This window comes from Sciurus carolinensis, chromosome 3, assembly GCF_902686445.1.
Source record: "Sciurus carolinensis chromosome 3, mSciCar1.2, whole genome shotgun sequence".
NCBI lineage: Eukaryota > Metazoa > Chordata > Mammalia > Rodentia > Sciuridae > Sciurus > Sciurus carolinensis.
In genome coordinates this window covers 4,595,216-4,617,532 of record NC_062215.1, presented here as the reverse complement: position 1 = coordinate 4,617,532, position 22,317 = coordinate 4,595,216, and the positions used below count along the sequence as shown (strand labels likewise).

General features: G+C 44.7%; 1 protein-coding gene across 1 annotated transcript; it reads left to right on the top strand.

Annotated features, from left to right (window-relative positions):
* The first annotated feature begins 172 nt into the window (after window positions 1-172).
* Window positions 173-21,583, top strand: Mfsd11 (major facilitator superfamily domain containing 11). The gene is made up of 13 exons (XM_047545599.1): window positions 173-551; window positions 1,021-1,076; window positions 3,312-3,419; window positions 3,953-4,032; window positions 4,156-4,252; window positions 5,586-5,644; window positions 6,144-6,288; window positions 9,742-9,782; window positions 13,535-13,600; window positions 14,830-14,955; window positions 17,581-17,755; window positions 18,621-18,756; window positions 19,180-21,583. Exons 1-13 carry the CDS (start codon window positions 456-458, stop codon window positions 19,342-19,344), a joined length of 1,350 nt encoding a protein of 449 aa, XP_047401555.1. The 5' UTR covers window positions 173-455; the 3' UTR covers window positions 19,345-21,583.
* Window positions 21,584-22,317: the final 734 nt, after the last annotated feature.

Below are 22,317 nucleotides of genomic sequence, written 5' to 3'. Positions count from 1 at the left end.
CTCGGAGGACCCTTTCCTGGGTCGCTGTCCCCGGGCCGGGACCCTCACGGTACGCGTGCGCGGCCCGGCCTCCGGGACTCTCCTTCCCAGCGGGCGCCGCGGCGCGGTCAGCTGACGGGCCTCGTGACCCGCAGGGAGTCAGGCGGCGGGGGGGCGGGGCCGGGGCTGCCACTCGCCCTTGCTCGTCCGCTCCTGCAGCGGCCTTGGCAGTGGGCTCCTGGGGTCGCGCTCTCCCTGCTCCGGCCGCGTCTCGGGAATGCGCGGCCGCGCCGCGGGGCAGAGCGTCAGCCTGTGCCGGGTCCCGACCCTCGACTGCAAGCCGCCAGCTCGGCCGCCCGGCTCCTGGCGCTGCCGGCGCTGCACCGCCGCCTCTCATCCCCAGGGTCGTCGCCGCTGCGCCCCGGGAGCGCTGACTGCCCTGGGCCGCTGCCGAGCTCTGGCAGGGCGGAGCCAAGATGTCCCCGGAGTCGAAAAAGCTCTTCAACATCGTCATCCTAGGAGTCGCTTTTATGTTTATTTTCACCGCCTTTCAAACATGCGGCAACGTGGCGGTGAGTCGGAGCCTGCCGCCCTGCTTGGAGGGCCGGTCCCCGCGTCCCGAGGGGCAAGCGCCGCGCGCGTCCAGCCGCGCGCTCGGGGTCCCGTGGCTTTTCCGACCTGACCTCCCGGGTTTTCTGTGGTTAGGTTTGGTTTCATTTCTCCTTCATGGGGCGTTAGACGTTCCCGTTTGTTTCTCCAGTTTGACTTACGGTTTGGGTGTCGACCCTCGTTATTTTATTTCTTGCCTGCATTGAACTCTCCCTTAATCCTGAGATGGTTGAGGTAGTGGAATCCAAAGCATGGGCGCAGCTGGTCGCCTCCGGTTCCTTTAGGTAGTTTGCTGTCTCCAGTTCTGCTGTTCTTTTTCTCCTTTCATTGTGGGCTTTCGTTGTGATTTTTGACGGTTTTTCTTCTGAGTGCTTTCCAAGGGGGAGAGGGATTGCAAAACATTTTCCCTGATTAGTTTTATCTTCTACGCAGCAAACTGTCATCAGGAGCTTAAATAGCACGGATTTTCACGGCAGTGGATATACCAGGTATCGAACTGTATGCTTGGCTCTGTATGTAATGGTAATTGTGTAAATTCCATCAGAATCACCAGGAATAAAATACTGTGATTGGATCAGTGATGATTGCTCTTCTGGACATCAAGTTTATTGGGATGAACATAATGCAATTAGAGGGAACTAGTTAGGGTTCCTGTGGAATTAGATACACCTGTTTTGAAATCCTGCTTCACAGCTTGATTGCTTATTTAGTTATCTTAGGAGAGTTATTTCTGGGAGCTATTTCTTCGCTTAGGTGGTAGATGTCAGTCACTTGATGTAGCATGTGACATTTAATAAAGTACTGTCCATTACTTTTTACCAATCCTAAACAGATGTTTCATGTGATTTTTGAATCATTGGATCTTCCCGTTTTTGCAGTTTCATAGCCACTGTGTTTCATTAGGCACTTTCAGATTTTAGCTTAAGGTGTTCAGTTCTGATTTTACAGATGGAGAAAATGTAAAGACCTTCACAGATCACTCATATCTTATGGTCAAAGCTGGGGAGTTTAGTACATATGTGCATATATACAAAGGTTTCCCTTTTTTGGAGTAATAGAGATTGAACCCATGGATACTTTACCTTGGAGCCATTTTCAGCCCTATTTATTTATTTATTTTTTGTGGTGCTGGCAGTTGAACCCAGGGCATTGTGCACTCTACCAACTGAGCTATATCCCCAGCCCCCTTTTTATTTTTTGAGATAAGGTCTTGGTAAGCTGTTGAGACTGACCTGCCTCAGCCTCCTGAATAGTTGGGATTCTAAATGTGTGCCATTGCTCCTGGCAAAACATTTTCAATTGACAAAAAATGTATATGTGTATTGGTACAACATATTGTTTTTAAGTATATATACATTATAGAGTGGCTAAAATAAGTTTCACAATTTTTCTATGGTTAGGTATGGGATTGTGGCACCTCCCTGTTCCCAAACTCTTCTTATTTGGTTGTTATCTATGCTAAACCATATGTGAGAATAACGAATGTTGGCATCCATTTTTCTGTATGACTCATAGTAATATCACAACTTTTCTTGTAATTCTGTGTCTTCATGTGTGTTCTAAAAAACAAATGAAAGAACACATTTGGTATTGATTCTTAAAAGTCAAAAAGCAGTATAATTTTACAAATACTGGCTAGTAAACAAAGTCAGGACCCTGGAAATGGTCTTAATCGCACTTTTTACAAGATATAGATATTGTAGTAGGCCTGGGTCCATAGAATCTGAAAAAAGGTGCAAGTGAGATCATTATTTTGCGTTAAATACATTCCAAATTAAGCAAGTTATAACTCTGTGCTTGGAATTTATAGCAAAGAAATGTGCAGTTGCCAAGAGTTGTAGGCTAACCTTGAGGAGTAGACTGGTTGACCTAGCCCTAGAATCAGATTGTCAGGGTTGGGAGCCTGGCTCTTCATTCACCAGCCACCCTGCTGAACTAGCAACTTATTTCACTCCACTGTATTTCAGTTTTCTTTTCTGTAAAACGAGAACAATACTTTTTTTGTAAGAGCGGTTAGGATTAAAAGCAAAATAAATAACTGTAAAGTACTTGACACAGTACCTGCTGTATGTTAGCAGTTCCTGTAACTTAGTGTGTTGAAAATTGATTGAAAGCATCTGATGGGACTTCAGTGTTGTGTAAAAGTGAAAACTTTAATATAGCATTCAGTTTAATAATGCAGTTATCAGGGCTGGGGAGATAGCTCAGTTGGTAGAGTGCCTGTCTTGCAAGCACAAGGCCCTGGGTTCAATCCCCAGCACCGCAAAGAAGAAAAAAAAAATGCGGTTATCATAAATCCTGACTAGCAAATATGAATATTTTTTTACAAAATCTACAAACTCTAAATAGAAATTTTAAAGTGAATTTTTGAAACTAGACATGATGATACATGCAGTAATCCCAGTGGCTGAGGAGGCTGAGGCAGGAGGATCACAAATTCAAGGCCTAGCCTGGGCAATTTAGTGAGACTCTATTCCAAAATTGTGTGTGGTGGGGTGCTAAAGATGTAGCTCAGAGGTAGAGTGTTCTGAATTCAATCCCAGTACTGTTTAAAAAAAAAAAAAAAAAAAAGTGGTGTGGAGGCTGGAGATATAGCTCGTTGGTAGAATGCTTACCTAGCATGAGTGGGGCCCTGGATTCAAAGTCTGATACTATTTAAAAAAAGAACTTGAGACGGTGTCTAGGAATTTCGTCTTTAATTCCCTTTTGTGTGTTATATACAGCATGGCAATTATTTATGGAGTGTTCTCTGCTTCAAATCTGATTACGCCATCAGTGGTTGCCATTGTAGGACCTCAGCTCTCTATGTTTGCCAGTGGTTTATTTTACAGGTGAGTAGTGCAGTCTTTTTTTCACTTGTTTGCTTAGAATGCTTCCAGCACCTTTCCAACACATAGTAAACTTTTTAAGATGCACTTACAGACTTGGACTGAATAGGATGTATTTGGTATTTTAGGGATTTGGCTCTCTACTTCTTGCTCAGGATACCATATTCTAATTGATGGGAGATATAGTATCAGATTTTGTTTTACTATTATTATATAGTATCCAAAAATCTCTGTAAGGGTTGAAAAGAACTTTCTGTGAAATAGCCTAACTTTCTATCAGATTGACTAACAAAAATTCAGATGAAGTAATGACTTGCTCCTGGGCTCTAGAGTTGCAGTTTGTCATGTGCAGGAGCCGTTGCAAGCTTGTAAAATGCCTGATTTTAAAATTTTGAGTAGATCACATTTAAAGACCACGTTGTCCTGTATGGGTTGGATTTTAAAAGAAGAGCACCTCAGAACTGGTTCCTAGAAGGCATGCTGGGCACTGTTTCAGGTGTGGTGTGACCGTAATGCGTTGACCTGTTACATTTTAGCATGTACATTGCCGTTTTTATCCAGCCTTTCCCCTGGTCCTTCTACACTGCATCTGTTTTCATTGGAATTGCAGCTGCTGGTGAGCATTTTGATTTTTATCTCGCTTTGTTTTCTTTTCTGGGGCCTGTCTATGGGCATCATACTTTTAATAGGTAAAGACAGATGATTTCATTTCCTTGATAAACTTATTGTTTAATTTTAGTACTTTGGACAGCACAAGGAAACTGCCTGACAATAAATTCAGATGAGCACACTATCGGGAGAAACAGTGGAATTTTCTGGGCACTCCTACAATTTAGGTAATAATGCTTTTGGAATTCAGTCATTCCTTTGCTTTCTTTTCAGACCAAAATTCAAATCTTTCATGTTGTGTGACTTAAGTTTCTGGCTGAATATGATACAGATTCAGAATCTCATAGAATTATTTTAAATGCATGGATTACCTCATTGGAACTTAAGATTTGTAAATAGAAGGTAATGTTAACTTCTGTGTATTTAGTATCTCTTAGAAACTATTGGATTCTTTGCTTATTTTGCTTGATCTCACGTAACCCGTGAGAAGGTATTAGCTCTATTCTACAGGTGAGAAAACAGACTAATAGTAATTCATCCAATTTAAATCATTGTTATCTGGACTCCAGCAGCCATACCCTTCCCACTGAGCTACACAGCCTGATACATATAAACAAATACACTAAAATTCAGAAGTGAGGCTAATTACACCAATACATAGTACATATTTTCTAAGGAAAAAAAGCAAAACAGTCATTCTGTCATGACCAGTGGATCTCAGGAATCTGCCTTGAGAATTTCACATCCATGGATCTCGCCCAGAATTATAGCCTTGACAAGGCTTAACTAATGAAATGTTTAGTTTTAAGGAGCGATAGAGTGGTTGGGATATAGCTCAGTTGATAGAGTGCTTGCCTCGTAAGCACAAGGCCCTGGGTTCAAATCCCTGGCCTCACCCAAAAAAAGGAGCGATAGATTAAGAAACAGGCATTTCTGCTGGGTCTGGTGGCACATGCCTGTGACCCCAGCAATTTGGGAGATTGAGGCAGGAGAATTGCAAGTTCAAATCCAGACTCAGCAACTTAGCAAGACCCTGTCTCAAAATTTAAAAAATGAAAAGAAGGGTTGGGGATGTGGCTCAGTGGGTAAGTGCCTCGGGTTCAATCCCCGATACCAAAAAATAAATAAAAAGAAACAGGCACGTAAATGAGAAAGATTCCTTCCTTAGAAAGGTGTTCTCAATAAGGAATCTGATTAGAGCAGATAACTAGATCATAGGTTTGTTTTCGTAGATTCTCGAGGATTTTAAAAGTAGCATAAGCTTGTTTCCAAGAAATCATTTCCATAAGTCACGTGTTTCAAAGTGAGTCAAGACCTGCGGAGGGCAACTCTGAATCAGGTTACTGTCATGTGAATGGAGTCAATTCCGTCTGGGTCAGTTCAATTTTTCAGAAAGTCAGAGTTGATACTGTTAAATGACCTAGGACAGGTAGATAAATTTAAAAATTATGTCTCTCTCTCTCTCTCTCTCTCTCAGCAAATAATGGGAATAGTTGTTTTTAAAACCCATAAGTATTATAATAATTCCCCAGCATCCTTTCCTCCCTTTTCTTCCACCAGCTTGTTCTTTGGAAATCTCTACATATATTTTGCCTGGCAAGGGAAAACTCAAATATCAGGTTTGTCTTATTCACATCATTTTATTCAGATATAGTCAAAAGCGTAATAGCAGTTCCTCAGAAATTACCTGTCACTGCTTTTTTCAGACATGTTGTAATGAATTTTGATATCTCAGGTCCTCAGATGCTTGTTTTAAGTAAGCTTTTTCCTACAATTCTGTCATTAGTGAAGATCATACTTTATGACTATGCTCCAAGGAGGTTATTACTGTGGACAGGTGCACAGGTCAGTTTTCGGGGGATTTGAGAGCTCAGTTGTTTCTTCTGTACACTTCCTTGATTTAAAGAACACAAATTCTTGTGCTGTTTTCTTTGGGCTTGTTAGTAATTCTATGGTGGAAGTAGCCTATTTATCATTTCATCCTAAGTTTCTAATGATGCATTAAAGTCAGAATTTAATGAGAAAACATTTTACTGGTTAGAAACAACCCTAGACATAATAGTAAATTCTAGAATTGTCTGGTTAATGCTATTCCCCTTTCTCCTTTTTACTCTCTAGAGAGTGACCGAAGAACAGTGTTTATTGCTCTGACAGTGATCAGCCTTGTGGGGACAGTTCTATTCTTTCTCATTCGGAAACCAGATTCTGAAAATGTCCTTGGAGAAGATGAATCTTCTGATGACCAAGACATGGAAATCAATGAGTAAGATGTTGGAAACATTCGTTTTTTGTTCAAGTAAATTTTAAATAACTCTGTCTAGCTTAGAGACTACCATCCTGCTTTCTTATGACCTTTATCTGATGCTCCTAAAGTTTACCACAGGCCAACAGGAGAGGAGCGTTTTCAAGGAAAGAAAGGAAGAAGATAAAGGGATGTGAGGGATGGCGAAGGCACCGGTCATCCAGGGAAGGGAGGCAGTGAAAGGTTGTACAGGGGATTTACGTCTGCCCCCAGCTGTGCCACTGACCCTGAGTTACCCTGCACAGTAGCAGTAACCCTTCCATGTCTAGGCCTGTTCCTTGCTCTAGTATGCAGCCCTCCCATGTGTTTTCGTGTGCCAGGATGAGAGCTTAGAAAGTGAAATAGCAAACACAGTCTTTGCCCTCAGTTCCTGTTTATGTGGTCCAACTCCGGAGCTTTCTGATTCCTGAGACATGGGTGAGAGGAGGGTCACCACCACTGGATTGTCACCCCCGGCTCTTGGCCTACAATACCTGACTCTCATACTGACTGTAGGCACTTTCCCAACAGTAGCCCAGATGGGAAGTAAGCACGTTGCAGTGGTTCTCTACATTCCCTGAACACCTTTTAATGGTGATGCTATTTAAAACACCACAGGCAATTTGTCTGTGGTAGCATCTAGGTTTGAGAAGGGGAAATGAGAAATTAATCTCTGCTACCCTTATTTTGCTTTGTGAAGTGATAAAGTGGGAAAGTTGTCTTACAGCTATCCAGGCATCGTTTAAAGGATACTGCATTGAACAAAACAGAAGTTAGTGCGTTCTTGGAGGTTACTTTCTGGTGGGGTGGGAGACACATTGAGCATTCTATGTTGTCTTTTTAATCCAAAAAGGCCCCAAATTCTCCACATCATTAATGTTCAAAATTTGTAGTAAGTTTATTTAAAGCAAAGGAGAGGTGATGCTTTGATTTGGCTACGCAAGAGCATATGTATATGCGTGTATTGTGTGCATGCACACGCGCACAGTCATGTACCTCCTCACAGCGTTTCAGTCGGTGGTGGCCGGCTGCGTGTGCAGTGGGGTCCCCCAGGTTGATGTGACCTAATGAGTTGGTTGGCCTGGTTCCGAGAGCACACCGATGTTTGCACTGTGAAGCAAACACTTTCTCAGCACACTGTCCTCTCACTGAGCAATAAACCAATAATAGGTACTGGAGAAGGGGATTATGTACCTGTGATAAGGTCCAGTTCTTAGGAGCACTGCTCAGCCTACTTAGCTTTCTCTCTTTTTAAATTGTCTCCCAAATTGGCGCTTCTGTCAATTGTCAATTGGCGCTTCTTTGTCCCAGTAGCACTGCCTGTGTGCCAGCTTCCTTGGAAACCTGGGGAGACAGCAGTGGACAAGACTCCAGTTCTGTTCTTATGGGACTTAACTTTAAAGGGGCGATGGAGAGTACCCACGCAAGAAAATGTCACTGTGAGTGTTAGGAAGACAGTGGGGGGGGGGAGCTGGAGGGCTGGGGGACTTCCTGAGCCTCCCCTAGTGAGGAGTGAGTACCAGGCTGTGGACGGGGCAGGTAGGCTCCAGATGCTGGAAGGAGGGTGTGGAAACAGCCTGCACAGGTAGAATACGTCAGGCTAGGTAAGGAGTTTGCCTGTCAGTCGTGGGGTTAGCAGCCATGGAGGGTGTAAGTAGGCACTGATATCGAAGGATCCCATTTACAGGCCTTTCAGAAATGATGTGGAGATGCCAAAGAACTGCTCAGTCCATCCTTTATTTCACATGCTTCATTTGCCTCTCAGAGGACTTGTTAGGTGGGTGATCTCTAGGAATCTCTTCATTGGGGCCTGCCTCTGTCCTCCACTCCGCCTCCTTCCCTTCCTTCCTTCCCCCTGTATTTGAGTGCCTCCGCCATCCAGGCATTGTTTAAAGGTACTGCGTTGAACAAAATAGAAGTTTGTGCGTTCTTGGAGCTTACTTTCCGGTGAGGTGGGAGACACAGAAATAAACTTTAACTTAATAGCTTTAATGAGACATAGCACAGGCCATATAACTCACCTATTTGGAGTGTACAGTTCACTCCTTAGTACATTCCTACCATTGTGTAGCCTTCAGCACAGCCAGTTTTAGAACAGCTGTTGTTGTTTTTTTTTTGTACCAGGGATTGAACCCAGGGGCACTTAACCACTGAGTTACATCCCCAGCCCATTTTTATTTTTTATTCTGAGACAGGGCCTTGCTAAGTTGCTGACTTGTGATCCTCCTGCCTCAGCCTCCCAAGTTGCTGGGATTACAGGTGTGCGCCACCATGCCCAGCTAGAACATTTTTATGACTCCAAAAAGGAGCCCCATACCTTAGCCATCTGGTATCTTAAGTAGGAGAAATGTAAATCAGAGGAGGGGTGTAGCGTTATGGGTTGGGATCAAGAGTTGCAGAAGGGTTGTGGATGTAGCTCAGTGGTAAAGCACCTCTGGGTTCATTTCCCAGTATGAAATAAAAGCTTTTAAAAAATTAAAGTAAAAATGATTTTATTTACTATCTCATTGAATCCTAAGTGATTTGCAGTTGAATTGATTGTATTTTAATAATCTGTAGCCTATAAGTCAGTTCTTAACTTATTTTGAGGGCTGAAGTGCAAGATTTTGGTCTGAGGGCACTGCCAGTTAACGGAATCTAAATAGAATTGCTTCCAGGAAAGATGTGAATTTGCTAGTGAGAAAAAGAGTTCTCCTCTTGGTTAGAACATACTATATTTAAAGATTTAGGAGAAGTAGACTCGACTGGTAGGGTAATCTTTGTGAAAACATTGTCACCCTAATCTTATTCTTAGTTTTACCTCAATTACATTATCTCATTTAACTCCCACAAGTGGCAGAGACCTTATTTTGCTAATGAGGAAGTAAAACTTAGAGAAATGAAGTCACTTTTCTAACATCACAGGACTATTAAAAGCAAAGCTAGTACTCTGATACCAAAAGATTTATTCTGTATCCCAGCCATTTCACATGGAGGACATTATTGGTTTTGAGGAATTTTGACACTGAAAGACTTAGTTTTTTCATAATAGGGGTAGTGGGAAATTGAGTATTCATAGATTATTTTTATGTTCTGAAAATAGCAAGATGGGGTGTATTTCTGCCCTGCCCAAAGTACCATTTCTGAAAGGGAGGTGCATGGATGTGTGTAATGAATGTATTATGGAAGAGCTGTCTTCCATTGTTCAAAACACAGGTGCTGGGTGGCACTTTAACACAGTGTACGCATCCGGGACCTGGGACTTGAAGGGGTCCCTGAGGCTCAGCACATCAAGGAATACTGGACATATTTGCCAGGCCATGTAAAGGACAGAGCTTTTATAAACTGAGATGAAAGTGGGATTCCCACTTAGCACCTGAATTTAGTATCTGGATAATATTTTTGTTCTCTTTTTAATTTTTAAAGTAAAAACCTTACTTTATTTTATTTTCTCAGGTCTGCCCAGAACAATATGACAAAGGCAGTAGATGCATTTAGTAAGTATTTTCTGTGTCTGAAATTCAGGAACTGTTCAGGAGCACCTTCAGCGTTTGCCTTTCCCCTTTTCCCTGGTAACTTTGGATTGATGATCCCCCAGTGTTTTCATTTTTCCAGGTATGCAGCTTCAACATACATCAGTCTTTTCATAAAGGTCTAAGGTGGCAGGTGTGCGGGTGGTGATAGGACTGCCCACCGGAGCAGGTGTGTGTGGAGGCAGCGGAGCCCTTGGGTTCTCCCAGCTGTGGGGAGTCCTCTGGCAGCTCCCAGGGAGGGGAGACGGAACAGCCACGCTCCTCCCCTCCCTGGGGGCTCATCCGGGCTGCAGACTGAGGAACTCCACATGGTTTGCTTTCTGTAATTTCAAGTGTTCTGTAACATGCAGCAAATCGTTTTCTACATTTTAGAGAAAAGAAAACTGAGACTTAGAGAAATTAATAATTTGCTCAAGATCAACCAGTGCTGAACTGGGATTTGGGCCGCACTGCCTGCCAGGCAGAGCCAGTGATTCTCATAGTGATGCCTGTGGTTCCTTCAGAAGCAGGCAAGCGTGGCGTCTGACTCCAGTTCTGCCCCTGACTCTCTCAGCTGCTTTGTCTCCCCAGGGGGAGAATCTCAGAGCACCAGTTCCTCTCCACAGGGAGCAGCCGGTGGGGTCTCGTGACATAGGCCCTGTGGCCCTTAAGTATTTACGATTTGTTCGTTGGTTGCCTAGGGTTATATTGCAGATTCTTGATCTAATCAGCTGTGGCTCGGCTCAGATGACACAAAGCACATTTGACCAAGTGTAGCCTGTATTTGGAAAGGGCCTGTGGGCAGGGGAGTCAGCCTTGCATGTGGAGTGTATCAGTAGAGCTGGTTTTTTTTTTTTAATCAGGGATTGAACCCGGGGACACTCAACCACTGAGCCACATCCCCAGCCCTTTTTTGTGTTTTATTTAGAGACAGGGTCTCACTGAGTTGCTCAGTGTCTTGCTAAGTTGCTGAGGTTGGCTTTGAACTCCTGGCTCAGCCTCCCTGGCTCCTGGGTTTACAGGCATGGCCACTGCATCCAACCTTCAGACTCTTAATCAGCAGCTCTTTGTTTTTCTCACCAGTTAGCCGTGGACAACCTCCACTCTTTTCTCTGCTTTTATGAGTTCAACTTTTTAAGATCCCACCTATAAGTGGGATCATGTGGTGTTTGTCTTTCTGCATCTGTCTCATTTCCCTTAGTGTAATATTTGGCAGTTTGACTGGGTCGTCCCATGTGGCAGGTTGTCCTTCTTTTTTAAGACTGCCTGTGTTCTGGTGTGTGCATGTCACATTTTCTACTTGGTTGTTTCTGTGTGCTGCTGTTGTGAGTGATGCTGCAGTGAATGTGGATGCAGATGTTTCTTCAAGATGCTGATTTCGTCTGCTTTGGGTCTAAACCAAGAAGTGAGATTGCTGGATCCTATTGTGGCTCTGTTTTTAACTTCTCAAGGAACCTCCATGCTATTTTCCATAACGACTGTACTAATTTACCTTCCCACCAACAGTATGCAAGGGTTTCCTTTTCTCTACACCCTTTCAGTACTTACTATATTTTGATAATAGCCATGGTAACAGGTGTAAAGTGATGTGAAAATTTAGGGGCTGGAGTTGTGGCTAACGGATAGAGCACTTGCCTAGCACGTGTGAGGACTGGGTTTGATCCTCAGCACCACATAAAAATAAATGAATGAAATTAAGGTATTATGGCCATCTACAACTAAAAAAAATGTTTTTAAAAATTTAATCTGTAAAGTCTTATCTTTTTTCTTTTGTTGTATGTGCTTTTGGTGTCCTAAGAAGTTTTGCCAGATTTTGATTATGGTGAAAGTTTACTCCTAAGTTTTCTTCTAAGAGTTTTGTAGTTTTTTACATTTCAGTCTGTCCTCCATTTTGAGTTCTTTGTGAACCGGGTGAGGTGGAGTCCAGTGTCATTCCTTTGTGGGCTTCTGGTTGTTCTTTCCCCATTGAATCCACTGCTGCCTCTGATGAGAGTGGAGTGTGGACATAAGGACTTGTTCTGGATGCGTGCCTCTGTCCCTGTGCCAGCGCCCTGCTGTGTTGTTTGCTGTGCATGTGGAGAGTGGGAGTCCTGCAGGTTGGTTCTTTTTCAAGATTGATTTGGCTTTTGTGTTTCCCTTGACTTTCCATATAAAATTTAGGATCAGTTCATCGATTTTTGCAAATAGATTATTTGTATGTGTGTTTTGGGGGGTAGGTTTAGTTTCATAGCAAAACTGAATAAAAAGTCTAGTTTTCAAGCCCTGCCCCACACACATGCGTAGCTTCCCCCATTATTATTGGCTCCCACCAGAGTGGTACATTTGTAATAATCAATAAATCGACACTGGCATATTATCACTCAAAGACTGTGGCTTACATTAGGGCTAATTTTGGTGTATGTTCTATGGGTCTGGACAAATATGCAGTGATGTATGACCCACTATTACAGTATCACACTACATAATATTTTGGAATTTCTTGTTAGCTAAATCTTCTGGTTATACTAAAGTGAATATGAGTTGCTAGTGTTTTGTTTGTTTTTTTAATCAAAAATGTTGTTTTAATGCTGGGCACGGTGGTGCGGGCCTGGCATCTCAGCTACTCAGCAAGCTAAGGTAGGAGATGGCAAGTTCCAGGTCAGCCTCAGCAACTTAGTGAGACCCTTTCTCAAACTAAAATTTTAAAAAATGGCCTGGTTGGGGGCTGGGGAGATAGCTCAGCTGGTAGAGTGCCTGCCTCACAAGCACAAGGCCCTGAGTTTGATCCCCAGTACCGCAAAAAAAAAAAAAAAAAAAAAAAAAAAAAAAAAGGCCTGGGGATGTAACTCAGTAAGTAGACTTAATTGCTTAGCATGCATGAGGCCCTGGGTTCCATCCCCAGTGACACATCCCTCCCCCCAAAAATGTTTCAAACCTTGTAGTGGTTATGTATTTTCTCTTGGAATACTTGAAAATTCTTGATTGAAACTTCTTAAATTCCTTCAGCATCCTTTCATTGTGTATTTAGGATCTCTTCACATATACTCAGTGCATACAGTATGGCTGATTGCGTTTTCTCTTACTCTTGCACACAGGGATCAGCACAGTGCGATTTTTGTAAGTTGGGTGGTTAGCACTTGAAAAAGAGCTAAATCTGGGTCCACTCTGAGTTTAGTATCCTAGATTAGTGGTTCTCAAGTTGAGCAGGTTCAAAACAGTAAAGCCTGGGGTTTTGGAGGCTGCGTTTCTTAAACTGGGCTTTTCCTGCCTTAGGACCCCTGATCTCATATACTGCTCTCGCGGTGGACCCAGGCGCAGAGCTCAGCTGGGCCAGCCAGAAAGGGCGAGCCCTGAGTGAGGGGAGCACTCGAACGGGAGCCGTAGCCCGGGGGCCCTGGGAAGTGGCCAGTCAGCACGCACCCCTCCATACACACAGTCCCCGCCCGAGGAAGGTCCATGCTGGACCAGTTGCTGACTTCCTTAAACAGCTGCCCTTTCTGCCCTCAATCTTGTCTGTTGAGGTTCTTTGTTGTTTCTGTTACAAGAGCTGGAAATCTGTCGAGGAAAATGTGACTCCAGAATTTATATAAATTGTTCGGAATAAACATTTTATTTTTGGAGCCCATTTAGTTCATACTTAAGCAATTTAACTTGTGTCCTAGAGTACTTATTTGCTGCAGTTATTGATGAGGGATGTGGTACAGCTCTTGTTTATTGATGGAAAACTATTAAGTACCCCGAAATGTTTTTCTTTTCAGAGAAGTCTCTCAGGTTGTGTGTCACCAAGGAGATGATCCTCCTCAGCATCACCACTGCTTACACAGGTAACCGCCTCGAGGTGCTTTGTTTGCCTGATGCCCGTAGGACTGAAAACGATCCTTGCTGCTGCTGCTCGCTCTCTCATCAGTGGTCTGGGGTCTCCTGTGGCTGCTTTCAGAGGACAGCTGGGGCTAGAACTTCCAAGACCCGTTTCATTTGCATGTCTGGTGCCTTGCCAGGGTCAGTGGGAGACTGTGTTGGCCTCTCTCCACATGGTCTCAGGGCCTGTCCCTCTGCATGACCTGTGATAAAGCAAGAGAGCCAGACTTATCAGTGGCCAAAAGTCCCAAAAGTACAACAGGGAAAACCAGCAAACCTTCCTATAGGTCCCCAGCATCACCTCCAGTACATTCTTTTGCTGACAGCGAATCACAAGGCCAGCCCAAATTCTGTGCAGGAGAATGCTGCCCAAGGGCAGGGAAGCCAGGACTCAGGGCTCATCAGCATCAGCTACTCTAAGGCAGTGGGGAGCACGGCAGGAAGCAGCCAAGAGGACACCTCTGGTTTATGTGCATCAGGATCTCTTGTAATGAAGTAGAAGCAGGTGGTGATGTGGTGTGGTCCCGGTGGATCACTTGTAGGTCTTCAGGACAGTGAGGAAATGTCTCCTTCTAGAAAGTGTGGAGTGCTAGTTAATGCTTCATTCCCCACTGGGGACAGAACCTAGAGACTCACATGCGCTAGGCAGGTACTTCATCACTGAGCTACTTCCCCAACCCTTCTTCAGGTTTTATTTTATTTGAGCCAAGATCTTACTGATCTTACTCAAGATCTTACTGATTTTACTCAAGATCTTCCTGAGGTTACTCACAGACTAGGTGGTTTACTTCTCACAGTTCTGGAAGCTGGGAAGTCAGACGAGGGTGCCCGCATGGTCACATTCTGGTGGTGGGGCTTTTCCTGGTTTCTGCAGGGCTGTCTTCTTCCTGGGTGCTCATGTGGCTGACAGAAAGTGGACAGGAAGCAGTCACTGTTGTCTCCACATAAGGGCACTCACCCATTATGTGGGTTCTGCCCTCCTGCCCCAGCCACCTCCCAAAGGCCTGTCTCCTCATGCTTGGGGCTTTCCATCCACAGCATGTGGCTGATATTCTTTCATCAGTTAAATAGCATGGTGGTGTGCTCCCTTGGGGAGTAACATTGCAGTCTCAATGAATTTACAGTAGTATTAGACATAAAAACTAGAAAAGGAGAATGTGAATGTAAAATTAAATCTTGATTTCTTTCCCTAAAGGTCTGGAATTGACTTTCTTCTCCGGGGTTTATGGGACCTGCATTGGTGCTGTAAATAGGTTTGGAACAGAAGAGAAAAGCCTCATTGGACTTTCTGGAATTTTCATCGGTATTGGGGAAATTTTAGGTTGGTGTTTTTTTTTTTAAAGTCTTTGCATTAAAAATACCAAGTGTAGGGCTGGGGAGATAGGTCAGTCGGTAGAGTACTTGCCTTGTAAGCACAAGGCCCTGGGTTCGATCCCCAGCACCTCAAAAAAAAAAAAACAAAAACAAAAACAAGTGTCATTAAAAATAGAAACGTACTCCACCTCTCTGTCCTTAAATTTCTCTTTACTTTTATCCAAACAGGTATGTATTGTTTTTCTATTAACACTATTCTAAGGTAAGTAAATTACAAAACATTTGTCAAATAATTCACAGATGGAAATCATAAATAAGCAAACATGGTCTCTCCCAATTTTTCCTCTTGAAATACTCAAGAGTGTCTCAGAATCCCTGACCTTCTAGTTTTCTGTAACACCAGTTGTGTCCAGCAATTCGATCCTGTTCTTATGGTAAATACCCAGAATGAGCATCAAATTCTTATTGAAGGACAAAATTAACAAGTCAAGTGCCTCGTGTGTGCTAGGCAAGTGCTCCACCACTGAGTCACAGCCCAGCCCTCTCTCACCTTTCTTATGTGCGATTTTATTTCTGAGCCCCCTGAGGGTGTTAGGCACCACAGCAATTTGCCCCAGTACTCGGTGTGTTTCCTGAATAGAGGGTGTTCCTCACATCCCCACAGTGCAGCTGTCTTGGCAGAATTTCTCTTTGATAGGATAATCTAGACTAATATCCTTGAGAATGTTACCGGAGTCCTTGGGTGAGGGCCTTGCCACGTGTCCCATGATCCCAGTCAAAGAGAGAGCTGTGGTGAGGGGCAGGAAGAGAGCTTTTAGTAGGCATGGCCACACCAGGAGGAGTGGATACATGGGTACAGTGACCCAAGATCTGTCCTCACGGGACTTAGAGGAACTTTGTGGTTTTACAGAGCAGAGGGACAAGGCAAGGGCTGGTCGGTGCATAGCTGGCAAAGTAGGTCCTGGAGTCAGGCGTGGTCTGGTTGATGGTTATCTCAGGCCTGGGTCTGTGAGGCTCTGGGAATGTCATCAGCCAGCGCTTGAGGGGTTGGTTGGGTTCACATCCTAAGAAGATCATGCCTGCTAGCGGGCAGCTTTGACTTGCTTGTGAGGTCATTGCTCCCACTTGGGGGGCAACCTCATTGTGGGGTGATCCGTTCTGAGAGGCTGTCAGCTGCTTTCGTCTCCTCATGAAGATGCTCATCAACCAGGCCTGTTCCTGAAATCCAAGGGAAGTGCAGAAGAGAGTGGTTCAGGGAAGAAAGCCAGGAAGGCCAGTGGAGCCTGAGGAGACAACATGGTCTGCCTTGGGCCCTTGTCAAGAGCATTTCCCTTCCACCTGTGAGTCTCAGCCCAGGGTCAGGTGCTGCGCTTGGCTCTGTGTCTCTCCTGCTCATCTGGAACACTCCAGTTGGTCTCGCAGTGTGGATATGTTGAAGGCATTCCCCTTTTTGAGAATGCCGTGGTCTTCATTCTGTGTGCATTGGATGCTTCCTCATGGTCACAGGCTCTGCATTCTGTGCTGGGCTTGTCTCACGGCGGCCCTTCTAGGGACACACCAGGTCCGGCCGTCCCTTTAGTTTTTATATTTAGGTCTCCAGTTTATTTGGGGTTTGTTCTTGGGTGCCTGTTTTTTTTCCAGATGGCTGCAGTGCCGTGTACTAAGAGCCCTGGCTAGTCCAGTGATCTGACATGCACTTTGTGACAGGCGGGAGTTTTGTGTGTGATTGATGCTGTTTCTGGACTTTCCAGTCTAGTCCACTGATAATTCTGAGGCATCAGTGCTGGGTGTTTGTTTGTTTGTTTGGTACTGGGTATTGAACATTTCGGTTCATGTTTACAACGTGTAGTGTTCAGGTCAGGGCAGCTGACACATACCACCTCCAATACTTACCGATTCTTTGTATTAGGAACATTCAGAATCCTCTCTGCCAGCTGTTTTGAAATATAGAGCTAGTTGTCTGCGGTGCTGTAAAACATTGGAAGTATTTAACTGGTAACCTGCACCTGTTTTCCTCCTGGAACTGGCGATGGAGCCCAGGGCCTCCCATGCAGACGTGTGCTCTCCCAGAGTCGCGGACCCCACCCTTCATCTTCCCTTTGGATTCACAAAGGGTGTAGATTTCTAGGGTAGAAGTCATGTAAGGATGCTCAGGCAGCGTGCCCTTGTCTTCTTCCTTCTCACCATGGAGACACCCATGCTGCCCGATGCTGGACCTTTCTCCTCCTCCCTCGCCCCTCTGGAGCCCACTTGTGGTCCTGGAGCTTCACAGGACTGCCTCTCGGTGCCATGGTGGCTCTTCAGCTGTGCTGAAACAACATGGTGGAAGTTCACAACTTGGGCCCTTTTTCTTTGTCTGTGTTGTGAGCTGTTGTTCAGCGGGGGTGGTTTTTCGGGCATAGCAGTTCATAGAAAAGAAGCGCTGGGTGGAAATACGAGTGACTTTGCCACTCCTCTTGTTATAACAGCTGGTGGCCCATTGTCCTCATTGTCTGCTAAGTGCTGAGGGGTTGGGTTTGGGGGAGGACACTGGACGCTTGAGGATGCGTATTCCGTGGCTCCTGGATTAAAACTTAGCTAGTTAGGTGTTGTGTTGGTAACGTCAGTAACATTTCAGCACTGTATTTTATAGGTGGAAGCCTCTTTGGCCTGCTGAGCAAGAATAATCGTTTTGGTAGAAACCCAGTTGTGCTGCTGGGCACCCTGGTGCACTTTGTGGCTTTTTATTTAATATTTCTTAACATGCCTGGAGATGCTCCCATCGCCCCTGTGGAGGGAACAAACAGCAGTGCTTACATCAGGTCCAGGTACGTGGCCAACACTGCTCAGTGATTCGAGGGCAGCGGGAGGGAAGGGAGGGACAGACATTTGAATCAGACGCTTCACCCTCTTCAGAGCCTGTTACCTTGTGAGGTCATCTGTCATGGCCAGAATGAGATTGAACAGGAATCCATACAGAATCGCAAGTTATTTTTGCAATGGTTGCTTTTAACCTTTACCCCCACTAAATCTCCTTGATCTGTGAAGGAGCATAGAAATATCTGATTTGAATTTTATTTTTCTGCATCTTGAGCAGTGAAATATTCCAAAGTTAGGAAGTCTGTGAGCTGGGTGGGCTGCTGAGTCCTTCAGGGTGGTTCATGAAGGTTTCGAGGTGGACTGCATTCAACTCTTCTTTCCTCTCCTTGTAGGGCCTGGTGTGTGCTAGGCAAGTGCCGTACCACTGAACTAATGTCCAGTCCCTGCATTCAACTCTTAAATTCATTATAAATGCAGATGTTTATGTCTAGATCCCGAAATCCAAAGGGAGCCTAGCCTAAAAAAGTATTTGCTTTCCAAATCAATAGTAGGTCCAAGTTTACTAGAATGTGACGGAATGCAAGTTTGAGCATGACTTCTTACATTAAAATCCTAATACATGAACTGGTGTGTGGCTCACCGTAGAGGCTTGCCTAGTGTGTGCGAAGCCCTGGGTTCCATCCCTAGTACTGCAAAAAAAATAAGAGAGAGAGAAAAAGACCTTATAAATTCTAGTACTTTTATTCTTGTATCTGTGGTAAAACTTGAAGAGTAAATGCTTTTGTGGGTGGGTTGCTTCTAGATTTTAAGTCATTTAGCAATATTGGTACTACTTATACAAAATTATTATTATTATTATTATTATTTTCCCAGCAAAGAAGTCGCCATTCTCTGCAGTTTTCTGTTGGGTCTTGGGGACAGCTGCTTCAACACCCAGCTGCTTAGCATCTTAGGCTTTCTCTATTCTGAAGACAGTGCGCCGGCCTTTGCCGTCTTTAAGTTTGTTCAGGTAACCTCTTCAGAGTGCCCGTGGCCCTTTGCTTTCATGCTTCCCCTGGTTTTCTGTGGTTACTAGGTTGGGGTTTTTAAGCCAAAACTGGGACGTCTTTTGAAAGGGTCCCAGTGGAAGTGGGAAGCAGTGAGCAGCGCCATTCCTCCACCGACTCAGAGCTCATGTTCCCATTTACTGCCCTGGTTGGAGGTTCTGGTCCCTGGAGTCCAAACCCCTCTCTCAGACAGGGTCCTTCTCACTCTGCACAGCACTGGCTTCCTTGATAATGCCCACTCTCGGGGGCACGAGGGTCAGTTAGTAACTGCAGAAAGAAGAGCAAAACCTGCCTGTCACATGCCCTTGGGTCTGAAGTGGTGGTGCTGATTGGGAGGCTCTTCTGTGCGCTGCGTGCCTTTTGAGATTTGTCTTTGTTTTTTGTAGTCCATCTGCGCAGCTGTGGCATTTTTCTACAGCAACTACCTTCTCCTTCACTGGCAGCTCCTGGTCATGGTGGTATTTGGGTTTTTTGGAACTATTTCATTCTTCACTGTGGAATGGGATGCTGCTGCCATTGTGGCCCGGGGCTCCGACTACCGAAGTATCTAACAAGGTACCAGTGAGGGCCCGCACAGCTGCTGCCCCGGAGCACAGTGAAGAAGTCTGTTGTCTTCACAGTCCGGTGGATGTCGTCGAGTATGGAGAATCACAGAGTTAAGACTTAACCAGCCAGAGCTGGTGTTAAAGTTTACAGATATTAGTTATTTAAAACCAGTGGAATAAGGGAAATCTATCAATTATAACTGTTCAAAGGTACTGTTTTCAATTTATCTCAAGTTCCTTACAGTCACGTTACAGAGTGTGGATGTTTTTTTCTTCCTACTCTCATTGACAGCTTCTGCCTTGATTGAGAGTTCCAGGCCGTGTGTCATAGCAGGGTTCTTGCTGGGTGTCGGGGGTGTCTTACTACATAGTAACAGAAGCATACGCCTCTCCACACGTGCATCTGGAATGACATGCAGATAGCGACGTGCTGACATTTAGTCTAACTTTGAAAAGGTTTTTTCCTCCTTGAATGTTTTATTAGGTAGGTTTTCTTACCTCAGTTCGTACCAAGCTGTGGCCAATTAAGTATTATAAAATGAAGAAAAATTATCTTGAGTCTTAAAACAAGAATGTAACATCACAGCAAACAAAAATGTGTTTAGAAAAGTAAACACATTCACTAGGCGAGGACTTTTGATAGTAATTTTCCTGAAAGATACAATGCAAGGAAAAAAAAAAACTAGCGCGGTCTGAGCTGTGGGCAGGGTGTCGTCACTTAAGTGTAATCTTCCAGCAGATGCCATTCAGTCACACGTCTGGGAGTGGAATGTGACTGGGGAAACGGTTAAGTGGAAATGTTAACTTTCCTCCATAAGAACTCATTTAAAATTTTTATAATTGAGATGTAATTCAGAAACCATAAAATTCATCATTTTAAAATGTGAAATTTAATGTGCTTTTTAAAAAAGTATATTTGATAACCATTACCATTATGGAGGATACTTTCCTCACCCCCAAGAGGAGCTCCCCACCTGTCAGCAGGCTCTCCCCTTCTCTGTGTGGGAGCCACCAATGTGCTTCTGTCTGCACTCTGGACACTTCATGCAGGTGGGAGAGCTCACTTTAAATGTGACACCTGTACAAATGAAGAGATGTAAGTCAGCCCAGAGGACATACAATACCTTGTTTTCCATTATTTTTTTTTAAACCTGCCAGAAATTAAGAAATTTTATCGTTGGCCTGAAAATCTGAAGAAATTTCGGGTGTTTGGTGACAACAGCAGGGAGTCAGAAAACCCTGCATTTAGGTAACTCCAGAGCGAAATCCCCTGTGTGGCGAGCTAAGCTCTCTGGTTCCAGGCTGTGAGGTCCTGGTTTTCTTGCAGTGGAGCTAACCTCGATTGGCTTAGTTGACCCCATGTAAAAACGGTTTGTGAATGCTCTTTACACGTAACACAAATGATCTGTTTTCTTTCTAAGCTCATTATTATTTATTTCAGTTTTGCTGATGCAGTATAATAAATGACCCCAACACTTAGGTGCGTACAGTGACACACACCTGTTATCTCATAGTTCATGAGTCTGTGGGGCTGAGCTCCTGGGGTCCTCGGGTGCCCTGGCCTTGGAGGTCTGGATGTTTCCTGGCCCCGTGGGGAGGACCCCTCGGCTCACCTGGGCATGCCAGCAGGAGCTGGTTCCTCACTGCCTGCTGGACTCGGGTCTCCTGGTTTCCTGTGGCTGTCAGCTGAGGCCCTCTCTGTCCCTTATGTGGAGCTGTCTGTAAGGTAGTTCCCAGCGTGGTAGTCACCTTTACTAGAGAGGACAAGAGGAGCCAGAGTGGGAGACGGAAGTCACGCTCTCTGTAGCTCAGTCTGGAAGACAACTGCCCGTGGCTTCTGCATTCCTCTGGCGTGGCCAGCCCAAGCCCGTGCCCGGGGAGAGACTCGGTGGGCCAGGCTGTTGGTCACACTGAGGCATTCCCAAGCCCCTCTTCTCCCAGGTTCTTGCCCTCTTGGCTCATAGTGGATCTTAAAACTGCTGGCAGAAGGAGGTCGAGCAGCCTGTCGGTGGTACATCGTAACCCAGGGGAGTCGGGCTCACTGTTCCTCAGGTCCCTGAGGCGGCTGCCCAGGTGGCGAGATGGGCGCCCACTCCCAGCAGCTCCCTGCCGTGTGCTGCCCTGCTCACTTCGAGTTCTGTGTTCAGATTTTGTTGTTTGTTTGTTTTGGGGGCTTGTTCTCAGCATTAATTAAGTTACTTAAAAATGAAATGTGATAATGAAATAAAGAATTGATTTTTTTTAGTGTTTGTCTTATAATGCTCTTCACGCCTTACCTTAGCTTGGCCTTGCATGGTGGACTGTGCTGTCATGGGTGGGTGTGCTGCTATTTCTGCGGCTACCTCTCCTACACGTTGAAATTCAGCTTAGACATGGAGCGACTTTTACTTACTTACTTAATTATTTACATTTTGCTGTTGGAGAGGGGCCCAGAGCCTCCTGCATGCTAGGCTCGCGCTCACCACCGAGTTATGCCCCAGCTCCGCAACCGCTGTGGAACCACAGATGTTTTTCTCTCTGAGTTTGAAGATGCCCCCTCATCCCCTGCCGCCCTCCTGGGTTTCCACACCCAGAAACTTGAAAACCTTTAAAAATGGACTCTGGCTTTTCATGCGTAGGTTTTCTTTGCTGACCTATTTGTTGACCTACCCATACTAAATCTGTAGGGAGTTTATAAGTTCTCAAAAACAAGTTCCAATCAACACTCCCCACAGCCATTGGAGTAGCTAATGGTAAAGAAACAAACAAAAACCTGGAAAATTAACAGTGGAGCCTTTTGCACTGTTGGTAGAAATGTATGATGGTGTGGTGCTATGGGAAACGGCATGGCAGTTCCTCAGAAAAATAAAGCAAACCTGAAAATGGAATTAACCATACCATCCAGCAGTTCCACTTCTGGTATTTACTCAGAAGAAATAGATTTGAAGAGATGTTTTTATACCCATGTTCATAGCATTATTCACAAGAGCCCAAAAGTAG

Excerpts from the sequence above, each read along its gene's own strand:
- Mfsd11 (XM_047545599.1), top strand. The coding sequence starts at position 456 with ATGTCCCCGGAGTCGAAAAAGCTCTTCAACATCGTCATCCTAGGAGTC. Across the intron at positions 5,645-6,143 it reads AGGGAAAACTCAAATATCAG|AGAGTGACCGAAGAACAGTG; the intron begins GTTTGTCTTATT and ends TTTACTCTCTAG. Across the intron at positions 18,757-19,179 it reads CCGTCTTTAAGTTTGTTCAG|TCCATCTGCGCAGCTGTGGC; the intron begins GTAACCTCTTCA and ends TGTTTTTTGTAG.